Source organism: Neophocaena asiaeorientalis, unplaced genomic scaffold (assembly GCF_003031525.2).
Source record: "Neophocaena asiaeorientalis asiaeorientalis breed wild unplaced genomic scaffold, Neophocaena_asiaeorientalis_V1.1 scaffold30, whole genome shotgun sequence".
Lineage (NCBI taxonomy): Eukaryota > Metazoa > Chordata > Mammalia > Artiodactyla > Phocoenidae > Neophocaena > Neophocaena asiaeorientalis.
In genome coordinates, this window is record NW_020174923.1 from 16,536,238 (window position 1) to 16,550,802 (window position 14,565).

Consider the following 14,565-nt stretch of genomic DNA (forward strand, 5'->3'; position numbering starts at 1 on the left):
TAGAAACTAACACAACATTGTAAAGCAGCTATACTCCAATAAAAATTAATTATAAAAAAAAGAAAAATAAATAAAGAGGAGAGTTATTAGTTGTATCAAATACTCCTGAGAGGCCAACAGATAAAGTGTTGGATTTGGTGACGTGGAGGTCATTGGTGACCCTGATGGGAGCCTGTCCCATGTAATGGCAACGGAAGCCATAGCGTTTGTTTGAGGATGGATGGAAGGTGAAGAGTGAAGGCAGCTGGTGTAAATGATTATTTAGGGAGGTTCCATTTCGAAGGGAGAAGAGTAGTGAAGTCAAGAAAGAGGTTTTTTTTGTTTTGTTTATTAAACTGTCAGTAGACTAGAGTGTGTTTAAATGCCGTTGGTAAGGCTCCAGGCAAGAGGGAGGGGTGGAACATATTGGGGAGAGGGTACAGTCAATAATGTCAGGTTCCTTACAGATGTAGAGAACAAATGTATGGACACCAAGGGGGAAAGTGGTGTGTGTGTGTGTGTGTGTGTGTGTGTGTGCGTGTGTGTGTGATAAATTGGGAGGTTGGGATTGACATGTATACACTAATATGTATAAAATGGATAACTAATAAGAACCTGCTGTATAAAAAATAAAATTAAAAAAAATAATAATAATGTCAGGTTCCTGAGAAGATGGGAAAGAATGATTGGTCAGTTTATGGTTGGAAGAAGGGCACATCTTTTATTACACAGAAGGGAAGGAGGAGATGTCTAAATATAAGTAAGTTTGTAGCTTTGGTTGCTTTCATGAGAAGACCTGAGTCTTTAGTTTCCTAGCTCTTTAAGTCACGTTTGCTTCTAATAAGGCAGTTTTCCCTGCCCCTAATATCACCTCCTAAGAAGATTGTATTTTTTTGTCAGACAAATGATTTGATAGAACTAATAACATAGGTACTGATATGCATTTGAATGCATTCTCTTTCTTTTTAAAGAAGCAAAACGCTTGCATTTTGTATATTTAGCCAGAAGTTTGAAAGATTAAGGTTATGTGAGAAAGAAAGAAGTAATATATTTCAATATACTTTTGAGAAGTGCTAATCAGTTCATTAAATTTGGTTGCTAATAAATAAGAGAAAACATGTCTGCCATGAAATTGTGTCAGGAAATGTTAATGAGCAACTAGTTGAGGCCTCAGTACATTGTGGATAAAAGTTTAAACTTGTTTTATTCCTCTTTGCTTAGGTTGGCTTTTTTCCCCTGACTTGCTTGTATTGTTATGCAGGTCCTCCTCACAGTGGGAAGACTGCTTTGGCTGCAAAGATCGCAGAGGAATCCAACTTCCCCTTCATCAAGATCTGTTCTCCTGATAAGATGATTGGCTTTTCTGAGACAGCCAAGTGTCAGGCCATGAAGAAGGTATCAGGATTTTTACTTTCATTTTAATTTCCTATCTCTTAGATGTGTGTGCACGCGCGTGTGTGTGTGTGTACGTACACATGTACATATATATCTGTCCTTGTGTGTGTATATATATATGCCATGGCAGTTATGTTCTTCTCAAGTAGAATTAAATTATCAGCAGAATTTGGTGGGAAACAGCAACTGTTTTAGACATAGTATTTAACTTTGTAATGCATTTTTAGTAGAGTATCCTTATCTTCCAAATTATGCTTTGTTTAGTGTGTATTATGACTAATTTTCATTTCTTAAGTTTGTATTGTCTTGATTGAAAGATCACAGTTAAGATTGTTTGAGTAGTGTGGAGCAAATTCATTTAGGATTTTTTAAGTTCTTTCATCAATGTAAAAAGTCAGACTAGGGTCAATTAAATTGACTGTATAGTTTGGGGAAGAACAGAGGTGTATCATTGGAAAGATATTCTCAAAACCCCTACAGAAAGATGGTGGTATATTAGATAGTAATCAGTCTGCTTGGCAGACTTAGTGCAGTCCTTGTCTTTTTGCCTTTCTCCAAGTGCCATTTGTCACCTTCTTAATACAGCTGCTTTGAACCACTGGTGAAAGTTAGAACAACATAGAATCCTAGCACTGAAAGAACTCTAAGATCGTCTGGTTCATCGCTCTTACATTCAAGCAGGTACCATGTAAGGCATTTAGGATAGTAGGTGGTTGCTCATTAAAAACAGAAAACAAAAACAACAAAAATCAGTGCTGAACACTCTTAAAATAAAAAAAAAATAAAAAAAAAATCAGTGCTGAACACTCTTAATGCCTGTTTCACCTCACTTAATTTCTATTGATATTCTGATTTTGCATACTCCCAGACAGTGAAGAAGGATTATTTTTTATATATTTAGTTGAAGTATTTATTTTACTTAAATCCTTTTTTTCATGCTTGATCTTTTATAAATAAGAACTTACTGTAAGTTAAAGAGATGTGAGAAAATCAGAATGAGGGGAAAGAATCTTGAGAATGGGCTTGCTGCCTAGTAAAGACAGCTCAGATGTTCTTTTACCTTGTTCTTGGGCCCTCACTTTATAAAGATGTAGGATAGAATTACCTTAGTTTTTCTTTAGGGAAGAGATTGAAGAGGAAAATACATTCTTTCAAAAGCAGACTCCAAAAAAATATAAGTTTGAGAAGTTAGTCTCATGTTTGTGCAGGTAGCAGAAAATCATTTGTGTAGATTGCTTGAAATGGATAGAGGAGGCGGAGCTTGGAACAGGATTCCACACCAAAACGTCAAGGTGAATATTCTGCGTAAGGTCTTTGAAGTTGAGTGTGAAAGCGAGGGAAATGTTGTAGATCAAGAACTTAAATATCATAGTCTGTTTATTCTGTGTCTGAAGTGAGACCTGTAGTATCTATCCTTCCCAGGAAAATCTGGACAGAATCACTAGGACCAGTAACCTCCCTAATGTAGGTAGGGGTTGCTTTTCTTTATTTTTTGGTCTTTTTCCCTTTAAAGGGAACCTTTAAACCGCTTTTGTTGAAAATTTAAATAACCCTTGGAATTGGTGGCCATTGAACTTAGCATTTAATTGAACAGCTGATTCTATTTTCCTAACTCCATCTATTCCTTATACTTGTTCAAAGTAGTCGTCTTCTGTGCATATGGTAAATTACTCCACTGCTTTCCACCAGCTGCCAGCTTCTACCTCACATGTACTCTGAGATGTGGGTGGATGGTCCTGGTTTTTTCTATAAAGTTTTTTTTTTGAAGTATTTTAGGCTCCTGCACATCAAAGCTGCTTTGCAAGTGTGAGATATTATCATTTTTATTATTTCAATCTCTTGCAAATTGACTTGAGGGGGGAAGGTAATATGTGCTGATTTTGGAGGCTTAAATGGTTAAATTAATGGCTTAATAACTTATGATTTAATCTTTAAATTGTTGAAGCCTTTCAAGGTAGGGTTTCAGATGAGTAGAAGGCTAAGGTGTATAAAAATAAGTGTCTATACAAGCTTACTTGAAATGGTTTGGATTCATGATTCACTGTCTGGATCATCCTTGTACCCTTAAAGTCACAAAAATCATTTCTGCTTCAACAGTATAATAAATTCATATTAAGACTTTTTGGGTTTTCCTTGGGGAAAAATATTATGCCTTGTGACTAAAGAACAGAACAGAGAAAAGAATGAAGCATAGGTGTCTTAGAAATATATTAGAAATACTGCAAAATCTTTCCCTGCAAATAGTTTTCACATTGTTGCCTAATGATAGATTGACAAAAGCCTGAGGGCTCAAACCCATCTAAAGGTGCTAAGTCTTCCAGTTTGCTTTTGAAAATGAAATATTAATGCCATTATTTAGTAGTTCTAGTCTCCCTCCCACCATTGTTCTCTTCCCTTCTTTTTTTTTAATGTGAAGATGGAAAGATTTTTTTTTCAAAGCACAAATAATTTATAATTCTTTATCATTAGGGAGAAGACATTTCTTTCCTTTTAAGTGCTTCCCTCCCACCCCCAAAATGTAACTTTTCCCAATTTCAAAAATAATTTAGAAAATGCAGAAAAGGATACAGAAGAAAATAAAGCCCATATTTGTCCTTCTATTTTCTTCTCTACTCAGATACACATACACACACACATATATCTGGGATCACATTGGACATACTGTTTTAAACCTGGTTCTTTCACTTAATATGAAATTTTTTCATTGTCATTAAATTTATCTCAATATTATGTTAAATTAATAGCTGTATAATATCCATTTAAACATTGCTTTTTTGTTGAACATTTATGTTGTTTCCAGGTTTTTTCACAATTATAAACAATATTCTGTAGAACTCCCAATCACTGCCCCCATTTTCTTATTACATTTTTCTGAGAGTAGCATCCTGATTTACTGGCTGAGAATTTGGACTTAGGTTTCAAATAGACCTGAATTTGAATCCCAGCTCCACTGCGCTTACCAGCTCTTATAGTCACTTAACATATAAGCCTCTGTTTTCTCATCTACCAAATGAAGATAATATTAATAGCTGCCTCATTGGGTTGTTATGAGAATTAAATGAGATGGTGATTTATGTACGGTATCACGTAGTGCCTTGGGATATAATATGTGCTCAGTAAAGTATAGTGGTTGTTTTTACTTATTATTATTGCACATACATTTCTGGTTATTTCTTTAGGATAAATTCTCAGAATTGAGATTGCTAAGGTAAAAATATTAATGGTTTTCAAATTTTTATAAGTATTGCTATTAAAACTTATGTAAAAATACTAATGTTTATAAAGCCCACCTCTTAAGAAAGTTGTGCTAATTTACACTTGCAGCCCCATCATATAAGAGTGTCAGTTTCCTTGGGCTCTTGCCCGAACTTGATGTTGTTAAAATATTTTTTGCAGAAACTAACATAACATTGTAAAACAATTATACTCCAATAAAGATGTTAAAAAAATATATATATATTTTTTGCAAATTTGATAGGTAAAAGATTGGCATGAAAATCATTTATTCACCTACATTTTAATGACTAGATCCTCAGTTTTAAAGATTTTTCAAAATGTTTTACAATGGCAATAGTTTGTGAAACTCAGAAATATTATAATACATTAATTTTTCTTAGAGAGAGGTGGTCTGAATACTTAAGTCATAGAATATCTTTATATACCATTTTATTACTTAAACCAAGAGATGAGTTTTTGTTAGTAGAGAGGGCCATTAGGCTTGCTTTAATGAGTATCTAAGATTTAATTGCAACTAAGGTATTCTTATTCACATACAGATGGTGCTAAAATATATGAAAGTAGTTTATTCTCAGTTAATTTAAAATTCACCTTATACTTAATCTGCTTAATAAATCCTTTCTCCATAGATAAACTCCTCAGTACTAGCAAAGTCTGTATGAAGTATTATCCTTACATTCTGGAGGGGATACTATGTGTTCCATTAAGATATTTGAAGTGTTCACAGATCTTTCTCTTCTCCCCCATTTTATTTTTGTTTCCCCAACTTTATTCTGTTTAAAAATGTTCATTCCTTTATCCATTTTTGCATCTATACTTAAAAAAAAACCCTATTTTACTGGTTCTATTAATGGCATTAAATGAACAAAAGAACAAAGCAGTAGAATTTGATTTTAACTAATTACCTAATGTTGGTGCTTTCCGAGTATACAATCAGTACAGAGGTGAAATAGAACAATCCGATGTGACTACATTGTTTGAACAAAATTAAGTAGAAAATTAGTGATTTATAAAACCATACCCATTAATAGCATAATATAGTCTTGTTTTTAAAAGGACTGAAAATTAATGGAAGAAATTTTCCTTTCCACTAGCTTTGCAAGAAAGAAATAATCTTCTTTGAATATCCTCCTGTAAATCCCACTGCAAATTGTAGTCTGCACAGAACAGAATCATGGTGCCTAATCCTCCTCTTTCATGGTTTAGTCCATACAAAGAGCAGAGCTGGAAATTGGATCTTTTGACAGCAGTTACTAAGCAACAGAATTTGGATGTTTTTGGTTAACATCCTAATATATCATGTAGCTGATTTGTTGAAGATTGTGCGTGCATTAACTGAAAGAAGTGGACACCCCGGAAGTGACTACAGGTCCCTGTGCTGCTGGGGGACGAGCACTTGTTGTTTTTGTTTAATACACTCTGTCTTTTGACGTTTGTATCTGTTCGGCACACAAAGGAAGATGGTGTAGCTCTATAGTGGAATTTAACTTTCAGATCTTGTGACTTTTTATATTATTAAAAATACCCCACTCTGTCGCTCATGTCATGTGAAAATTTAAGAATTATTCCTGAAAAGCAGGGAGAACAAATAAGGGATTTTAAGGTCATTCCAGGAAGCTTGAGTGCTTTGCCAAAAGTTTAGGTCCACTTCCTGAGGCAGTTTCATTAGAAGACAGCTAATGTTTGCTTGGTCTGCTCCCAAGTTATTTTTAGAAACTAGAGATTATTACTGATAGCACCAATTTGAATTTGCTCATTTACGTTTTTATGTGCTACCAAATATGATTAGAGTATTCTTTCAACTAATTGCTGACAGATTTACTACATTAGGGATTTTCTAAGTCATCAAATTCCTACTGTCATCAGATTTCTACTAATTAGGTACTTCATGCCAGCCACTTCAGAACTGAGATGAGCTCTTACAGCCCCCAAAGAACCTGAAAATTTGGCTTCACTTACCTCAGAGCGCTAAAGAGGTTATAGAAAAAGGAGGACAGAATCTACTTAGAACACGCTTTGCTGTGGTTTGTGATTCTGAAAGGCTGGGATTAACATGGAGCTAATGCTGGCGTGTTCCCATTTGTATTCGTGTAGACTCCAGCGTCTGCAGCTGCTGCCCCTCCCCTGCACACAGGTGGCTCCCAGCTTGTCTGAAGAGTCCAGGAGCGGGCTCTGTGCCTTGAGAGCTTGCTGTGTCCTTCAGGACCATAACAGACCTGCCCCTAAACCCTTGGCAGCAGGAGCCCCACACCTCCTCTCACAGGGCCTCCAGCATGCCTTTGCTGCAGTCCCAGGCCCCACACATTCCATGTTGTCTCTCATGACGCACTACACCTGCCTTTGCACGCAACAGTGGAGGCACCAGAGAGTTTAATGATGACAACCTCATTATGTCCACAGCTAGAGATAGACTATGGAACTCTGTTTTCTAGAGACGTTCTTCATCTTCTAGAATAGACCTCTCATTTTTTCCCTGTTGACTATTGACACTCTTTTCCATATTTTTCCTTTCTTCCGTTCTTCCATTCTGTTTCTTTAGCCTTCTCTTTCAGACTTCTCACCTGACTCTAAGAATACGTCTATTCTGCTAATTTTACCTGCTCTACGGGAAACTCCCTGATAGAACTAGGATGACCATACACTCCAATGTGCTGTGTGCAATCATGGTTTTTACCTGTTGTTCCAGCATGATTATTAACAACTCCCACCTTTCAAGTGTCCTGCTTTGCATGATAACTTCTATGATCCCCTTCTGATAACCTCTTCAGCAAGAAAAGACTTGAGCATCATACTTTCATCTTACTAAATGAAAGGATCAAAATTTAAGTTAATTTTTTAAAGAGTCTGTAAGATACCACTAGTAGCCCCAGCTTCAGCCCACCTGGCTAAATGTTGTTTGGACGTTTGGTCTGGAGCAGGCACTGTATTTGCTGTGTGCTGTTACTGACGGCAAGTTTGGCACTTTAGTTCTTCAATTCGAGCTGCGGCAGTTTGTACAATTTTACTTTTCTTTCATCTTTCCTTCTTGTACCTCTCCTCCTTTTTGGGTTTATCTACCTAAAGTTATGGTAGAACTTCCCAGCTCAGTATGTAAATATCTCACTTAGATTTTAGTCTGACAGCTAATCGCATATATTTGCCAGTGGAATCTGAGTATCTCCTTATTTAGCATTGGGCCAGGAAGCCAAGAATGGAAGAGGCTGAGGAGACTAGGCAGAAACATGGATTCAGGGAAAGAGTGATGACCTTATATTACACTCGTGACTACATAAGGAAAAGAATGTGTGTGTAAGAAGTGAAAGGTGTGTGTGTGTATTTAAATTAAAGCAGAGTTAACTGAAACTGGTCAGATTACAACTGGAATTTGTCATGGTTAGTATGTTGTTAAGAGAGTTTGCTGTGAGTACTCCTATCCCTGTGGTAGTAATTAGTACATTAAGAGCTGTCTGTAAAAAAAACTAAATTAAAGACTGCTCTAAAAAAAAGACTGCTCTAGGTATTTTTCTTCTAAAATGTTATAGGTAACCCATGTGGTCAGCTGTGAAGTGATTTGTAATGCTTTGTGAATCACAGTGTCTGAGATAAGTTAGTGAGACTGCATATAAATTTATCATCAGTTTAGACCCCAGCAGAGTCCTGAATAAGGTTCCTGTAGCCCTGTAAGCTTTAAGAAGGGAGAAGGGCTGATTCAGGGAAAGTGTAAAACTAATGCAAGTAGCCAGTCCATGATGTCTTGGGCCCCTGTGGCTTTAATCCACGATATTACAGCCTGTCAGACAGAATGATATGCTTGCATCAGAGCCCTTAGTAGAATTCTGAACAAATGTTTTAAAGAGCCAAGCATTTTTTTCAGTGACTTCTTAAAATCACCGGAGTTTGCAGGATACCACATTGGCTGCTGTATGGTCCAGTTTTCAAAAAAGAGCAAAGAACCACAGTGGAACTGCTTCTAAACTTTTCCATTGTCTCTTCCATTTCTCTTCTGCTTCATCTCTCACCCACCACTCCCCATACACACAGCACCAACGCTGACACCTCTTCATTTTAATTCTTATTGACTGTATGTTAGTTCCTGCAGTGCTCCTAAATTTTCTCATCTCTGTGCCTCGTAATAATCAGTACACTCTGCTTAGAACACTTTCTTTCCTGTTTTTTACTGCACTGTTCATCCTTCAGGTCTCAGCTTAAATGTCACTTCCTAAATTTAGGAGACCATCGTTGACTCCATAAGCTCTTACCAGTAACAATAGGCTAAGTTATGCTGCGATAATGAACAACGCTGAAAATCTCAGGGGCTTAACACAACAAAGTTTATTTCTTGCCCACATTACATGTCCATCATGACTCAGAGGGGAAGCTCTGCCATAGTTTCTCAGAGATTCAAGCTAATAGGTAATAGAGACTCCATCTCACATGCGATTCCATGATAGCCAAGGCAGGATAAAGGATGTATGATGAATCAAGCAGTGGCTCTTAAAGCTCCTTTCAGAAAGTGATACACTCTGTACTCACATTTTACTACCCAAAGCAAACCCCATAATCATCCCTAACTTAAGAGGGGGTAAGGAAGTACAATCCTACCATGTGCCAGAGAGAGAACCAGGATGTGTAGGGTATCCCCAAGGACTACCACTGCTCCCGTGCTGTATACCAGCACATCTGGTATTTCCTCTAACATTGTGATGCCATGCTTTATTATAGTTACATGTGACCTTACTCATTACTCTTTCCATTGCCTTCATTAGTGCTTGACACATAATAGGAATTCAAAAATATTTGTTGAATGAATGAATAGAACAACATTCCAAGATTCAGTCCTTAGCTCTTTATTCTTCTAGTTCTACCATTTCTCCTTGAAGATCACATGCCTCTCTCATGGTTTCAGCAGTCATTGCCCTGAGGGTGATGTCCATACCCTGACTTCAATCTTACATCTCCAACTACTTACTTGGTATTTCTACTTGAATTTAATGCATAAATTTAAATTTATTCCTTCAGTAAATATTTATTGATTACTTTCTGATAAGGCATTATATGAAGTGATGTGGATACAGAGATAAATACAATAGTACTTGCCTTCACAGGGCTTAAAATCTAGTGTAATATAGGGAAGAATACAATGAATCCGTTAATATATACACAATATACAAAATGCTATACCAAAGGAGAAGAGAAACAAGTGACTTACAGCAAGATGGAATTAGAACTTGTGTTGTTTCAACCATTGAATCCATTGAGCAAATATTATTACTAAATACTCTTCTATGCTGGGTACTGAGGATAACATGAATAAAGTTCTTTTTCCACCTCACAGTCCAGTGAGGAGACAGGTAGCTAAGGACGAAAGGGTAGGTGAGATTTTGATACAATGTGGAAGGGTGACTGAGGGGTATGGGGGATGGTGCAAAGGAAAGCAACAGAGGCATTCTTTTCATGCATGCATACAGCAAACATTTATTAGGCACCAGTGAGGCATCAGACCCTGAAAACATAATACTGAGGAAGACAATTCCTACCTTAAAGAATATACAAAAAAAAGAAAAAAAAATATATATATATACAGTATGTTGGGGAGGAACTTACCATCTAGATTGTCAACATGAGTTATTATTTTGCTTTTGTTTTTGTTGTTTTTGCATCTGTGAGGGCGACTTTTGAGCATAGAAAAGACCATGTGTAGCTAATTTGAGGTCTAAAAATTAAAATTCAACATATTAAAATTATATAATTTAAAATCCAGTTTTTCAACACAAAAGAAAACTTAAACTTTAAAAAGGTCCACCCCTGGGATTTCCCTGGTGGCGCAGTGGTTAAGAATCCGCCTGTCAATGCAGGGGACACAGGTTCGATCCCTGGCCCAGGAAGATCCCACATGCCGGGGAGCAACTAAGCCCGTGCTCCACAACTACTGAGCCTGCGCTCTAGAGCCTGCGCGCCACAACTACTGAAGCCCACGAGCCTAGAGCCCGTGCTGTGCAACAAGAGAAGCCACGACGAGAAACCTGCGCAACGCAATGAAGAGTTAGCCCCCCTGCTCGCTGCATCTAGAGAAAGCCCACGCGCAGCAACGCAGACCCAATACAGCCGAAAATAAAAACAAATAATTAAAATAAATAAATACATAATAAATAAAAATAAATTAAGTCCACTTCTTTTATTCTATTTGTAAGTCTAGTAAAAGGTAGTTCAAAAAGAGACTTTTATAACAAATTTCTTTAAATATTTTAAACAATATTTACACATTTAAAATATTTTATTTTCTCTTTTTTTTTTTTGCGGTATGCGTGCCTCTCACTGTTGTGGCCTTTCCCGTTGTGGCAGAGCACAGGCTCAGTGGCCATGGCTCACGGGCCCAGCCGCTCTGCGGCATGTGGGATCTTCCCGGACCGGGGCACGAACCCGTGTCCCCTGCATCGGCAGGCGGACTCTCAACTACTGCGCCACCAGGGAAGCCCTATTTTCTCTTTGATGTACTTCAGTTGTTTAACAAACAAAACATTCTAAATTTCAAAGTAAATCTATAAGTACATTTACTTAGTAATAAATTAAAACTAATAATATAACTATGGTGAATCTCAGATTACCATTACCATTTGGAGGACTATTAAAGTTATATTTTACCTTCCAACATAAAAGTTTATCAAAATTAATTATTCAACTGCATATTTTAAATTGAACTAGCAAGGCTAATCTGTTAATCTAACATGGTAAGTTAATGGTTACAGAAGTTTAAAGACCAACTATTCACAGATTGTCTTTATACTTAATATGAAAAAGATTAATATTTTAGGTTTAATTTACTTTATTTCTATACCTAATTCTTAATCTTCTATAGTTAAAAGATACCCAGTAAGGAATATTGTGCTACTACAAACAAACTTGGGAGAGGCGTGGTTACCATCTTGGTGCACTGAGGTTACTTATCAATCAGATTAGGCTGGGATACAGGAATTAATTCTTACAGATGACACCAGTGGGATTCACTGAGCCCCAGTTATGGTCACTGGAATAGGAATGCCCAACATTTACAAAAAGGCTGGTCTCAAGGCCTTGAGCACTTCATTAAATTTATACATAAATTAATTCTTCTGTCTGGCTTGAAATTGCTACATCCTTGCCAGCATATAACAGCTTCCTTCACTGTTTGCTTAATTTGCATTTCTTTGGTTATCTTAAGATAATGTTCTGTTATCTTTTGTCTAGTTCTAACATGCATCTATCTGATCCTTTATACCAGCTTTAATTCTTTTGTAAACACTTTGGTTGCTGTGGTCTGATTTGAGTTGACAGAATTCTCTGCTTTCTGTGTTATTCCTGTTTGACAGGCCACAATTCTTATAGATAATAAAATGATATTCAGTTCTACCCTGCACATCCCTGTGGCTCCATCTAGCTCTTGAGTCATAACACTGAAGTCATGCTTCTGACATAGATAGGAGAGACCATTATGATAAACTTGATGGATTTGTCAGTTGATTAATTCCAGCTGTTCCTCAGCACGCCCCAATGTGACACATCCAGCTCTTAGAGCTGAAAGCAGCATTACCCTGCCCTTGCTCAGCCATGATCCAGCTGTGACATCTTGGGCAAGTCATTTAACTGCTTTGGGCCTCAGTTTCCTCCCTTTTAAATTGTAAGAACTCTTGGGCTTCCCTGGTGGGGCAGTGGTTAAGAATCCGCCTGCCAGTGCAGGGGACCCAGGTTCTATCCCTGATCCAGGAAGATCCCACATGCCGCAGAGCAGCTAAGCCCGTGCGCCACAACTACTGAGACTGCACTCTAGAGCCCCCGAGGCACAACTACTGAAGCCTGCGTGCCTAGAGCCCGTGCTCCACAGCAACAAAAGTCATCTCAGTGAGAAGCCCACACACCTCAACGAAGAGTAGCCCCTGCTCACCACAACTAGAGAAAGCCCACACACAGCAATGAAGACCCAACACAGCCAAAAATAAATAAATAAATAAATAAATAATTTTTTAAAATTGTAAGAACTCTTCAAGTTCTGAAGCTCTATTAAATTCTAGTTTTGTGTAGTCAGAAATATTGGGTGTTTTACTGTGTTTTGTTTGAGCATTGGTCAAGAATTAGCTAAATTTTGTCTTCTTGGAAATTGTCATAATTATGGAGGGCAGTGAGATAATAAATGGTTTTGCTTTCTTCTAGATCTTTGATGATGCATATAAATCCCAGCTCAGTTGTGTGGTTGTGGATGACATTGAGAGACTGCTTGGTGAGTCATAACTTTTGACATCGTACTATCCTTGCCACATTACAGCTAATGTCTCACAAATTACAAGAGAAAATACAGGTGTTTATAATCTATAGGGCAATAGAAATACCTTTCTTTGTCTAATAAGGAAATATAACACTATCGCTTATATCTGAAGGCAACAATGGTATTCATGTTAGATATGCCTTATGACCGTAGCTACATTATAAACTGCTTTCCTATGAGGGCCCATGTCTCATATTATTTTGTATCTTTCACAGAGTTCCCTGCCCATAATAAATGATCAGTAATTTTCGTTGATGGATATATTTGCTGTATACTATTTCTGAGCTGCCTGTAGCTTAGGGATTCCATTTGTGAACTTTGACAGAACTAAGGAAAGAAGGGTTTAGGGCTGGAGTGAAATCTACAGGTTAGCTACTATAGCACTTGGGGCAGAAGTTGTAATCTCTTTGTACATCAGTTTCTGCTCACATAAAAAAGAGACTATATTCTCTTCCTTACTTATCCCACAGGGTAATTGTAAAGACAAAAATGAGATAATATTGTGAAAGTTGAAAACATTCTGAAAGTTAAAAGTGCTCTACAGTAATTTTTTAAAATACCTATTAAACATCTCCTATGTTTAAGTGCACTCCTACAGAATACAAAGATGAATAAAACAGCCCCTGTACTCAGCTCATAAGATGTATGCTACAAATAAATGCCAGAGCAGTGTTATTACTCTTACATTTTATTTCATTGCAAAAAAATAGATAAATCTGGAATAAATTCATTGTAACAATGGCTCAGGATGCTATAATAAACTTGATTGAAATTGAACCTACCTGGTAACTTAATAAATATCTGAAAATACTGCCAACACCTGGTTAACTAACCCCTTCTTCATTAAGGGGTCCATAATGGTGTAGTAATGATTTCACGTTAACTGTTCTACTACATTTTTCCCATGATTTTCAGACTTGCGTTACGTCCTCTATTCTTTATTTTCCTGTTTCCTAAGGCAATGCTTATTACAAAGCAGAGCAGGTATATCTATGAGGTCTTCTTAAATCAATAGTTTTATCTAGTGACCTGGGTTTTGGGTCTGCTATTTTTGATACACTTCAGCTCAGTTTCTGGGATTATTTCTTTAAAAGCTTTTAGGCACATACTCATAGCTCTGTGTAAAGTCCTTTATCTAAACACAATTGAGATGTGTGGTCATAGCAACAGTACTATGTCAGGAATGTGTGCCCTCTGAGTATATTTTCACTTGTATGAATAGTTATTATCCGTACTTATTTGTTCATTTATTCAGTAAGCATTTGCTGAGCCTTTACCACTGTGCTAGAATTATTAGGGTTTCAGAAAAATAAGTAGTAAGATGCTGTCATTATGACATACATTGGCAAAAATTAATACAAAGTAGAATGTGCCATGTGTTCTGGATATTCAGAAAGGGGAGGATCACTTTTGACTTCAGAGGGCTGATGCCTGAAGGCAGCTCTGAGCACAGGGCAAGGGTGCATGTGCAACATGCAGAGAAAGCAAAGGGGGTGGCATTAGTGTCGAATCTTGAAGGATGGGTAGAAGTTTTAACAGGTAGAAAGTTATTTGAGAAGTTCACTGTTCTTCACCATCTGTGGACCAATCTTAGTGGCTTTACCATCATTTCACTTGTATTGAAGTACCTTACTTACATTATTATTACTTGCCATTTCCCCCTCTACCCATTTTCTAGT

The 14,565-nt window shown here is 37.0% G+C and overlaps 1 protein-coding gene across 2 annotated transcripts in view; it reads left to right on the forward strand.

Annotated features, from left to right (window-relative positions):
• The window catches only part of NSF (N-ethylmaleimide sensitive factor, vesicle fusing ATPase), a 155,432-nt gene that overhangs the window by 112,206 nt on the left and 28,661 nt on the right, over window positions 1-14,565 (forward strand). For both annotated transcript variants that reach the window (XM_024760811.1, XM_024760810.1), the window contains exons 15-16: window positions 1,241-1,374; window positions 12,775-12,841. In XM_024760811.1, coding sequence (XP_024616579.1) covers window positions 1,241-1,374; window positions 12,775-12,841 — 201 coding nt within the window. The remainder of the gene's footprint in view (window positions 1-1,240; window positions 1,375-12,774; window positions 12,842-14,565) is intronic.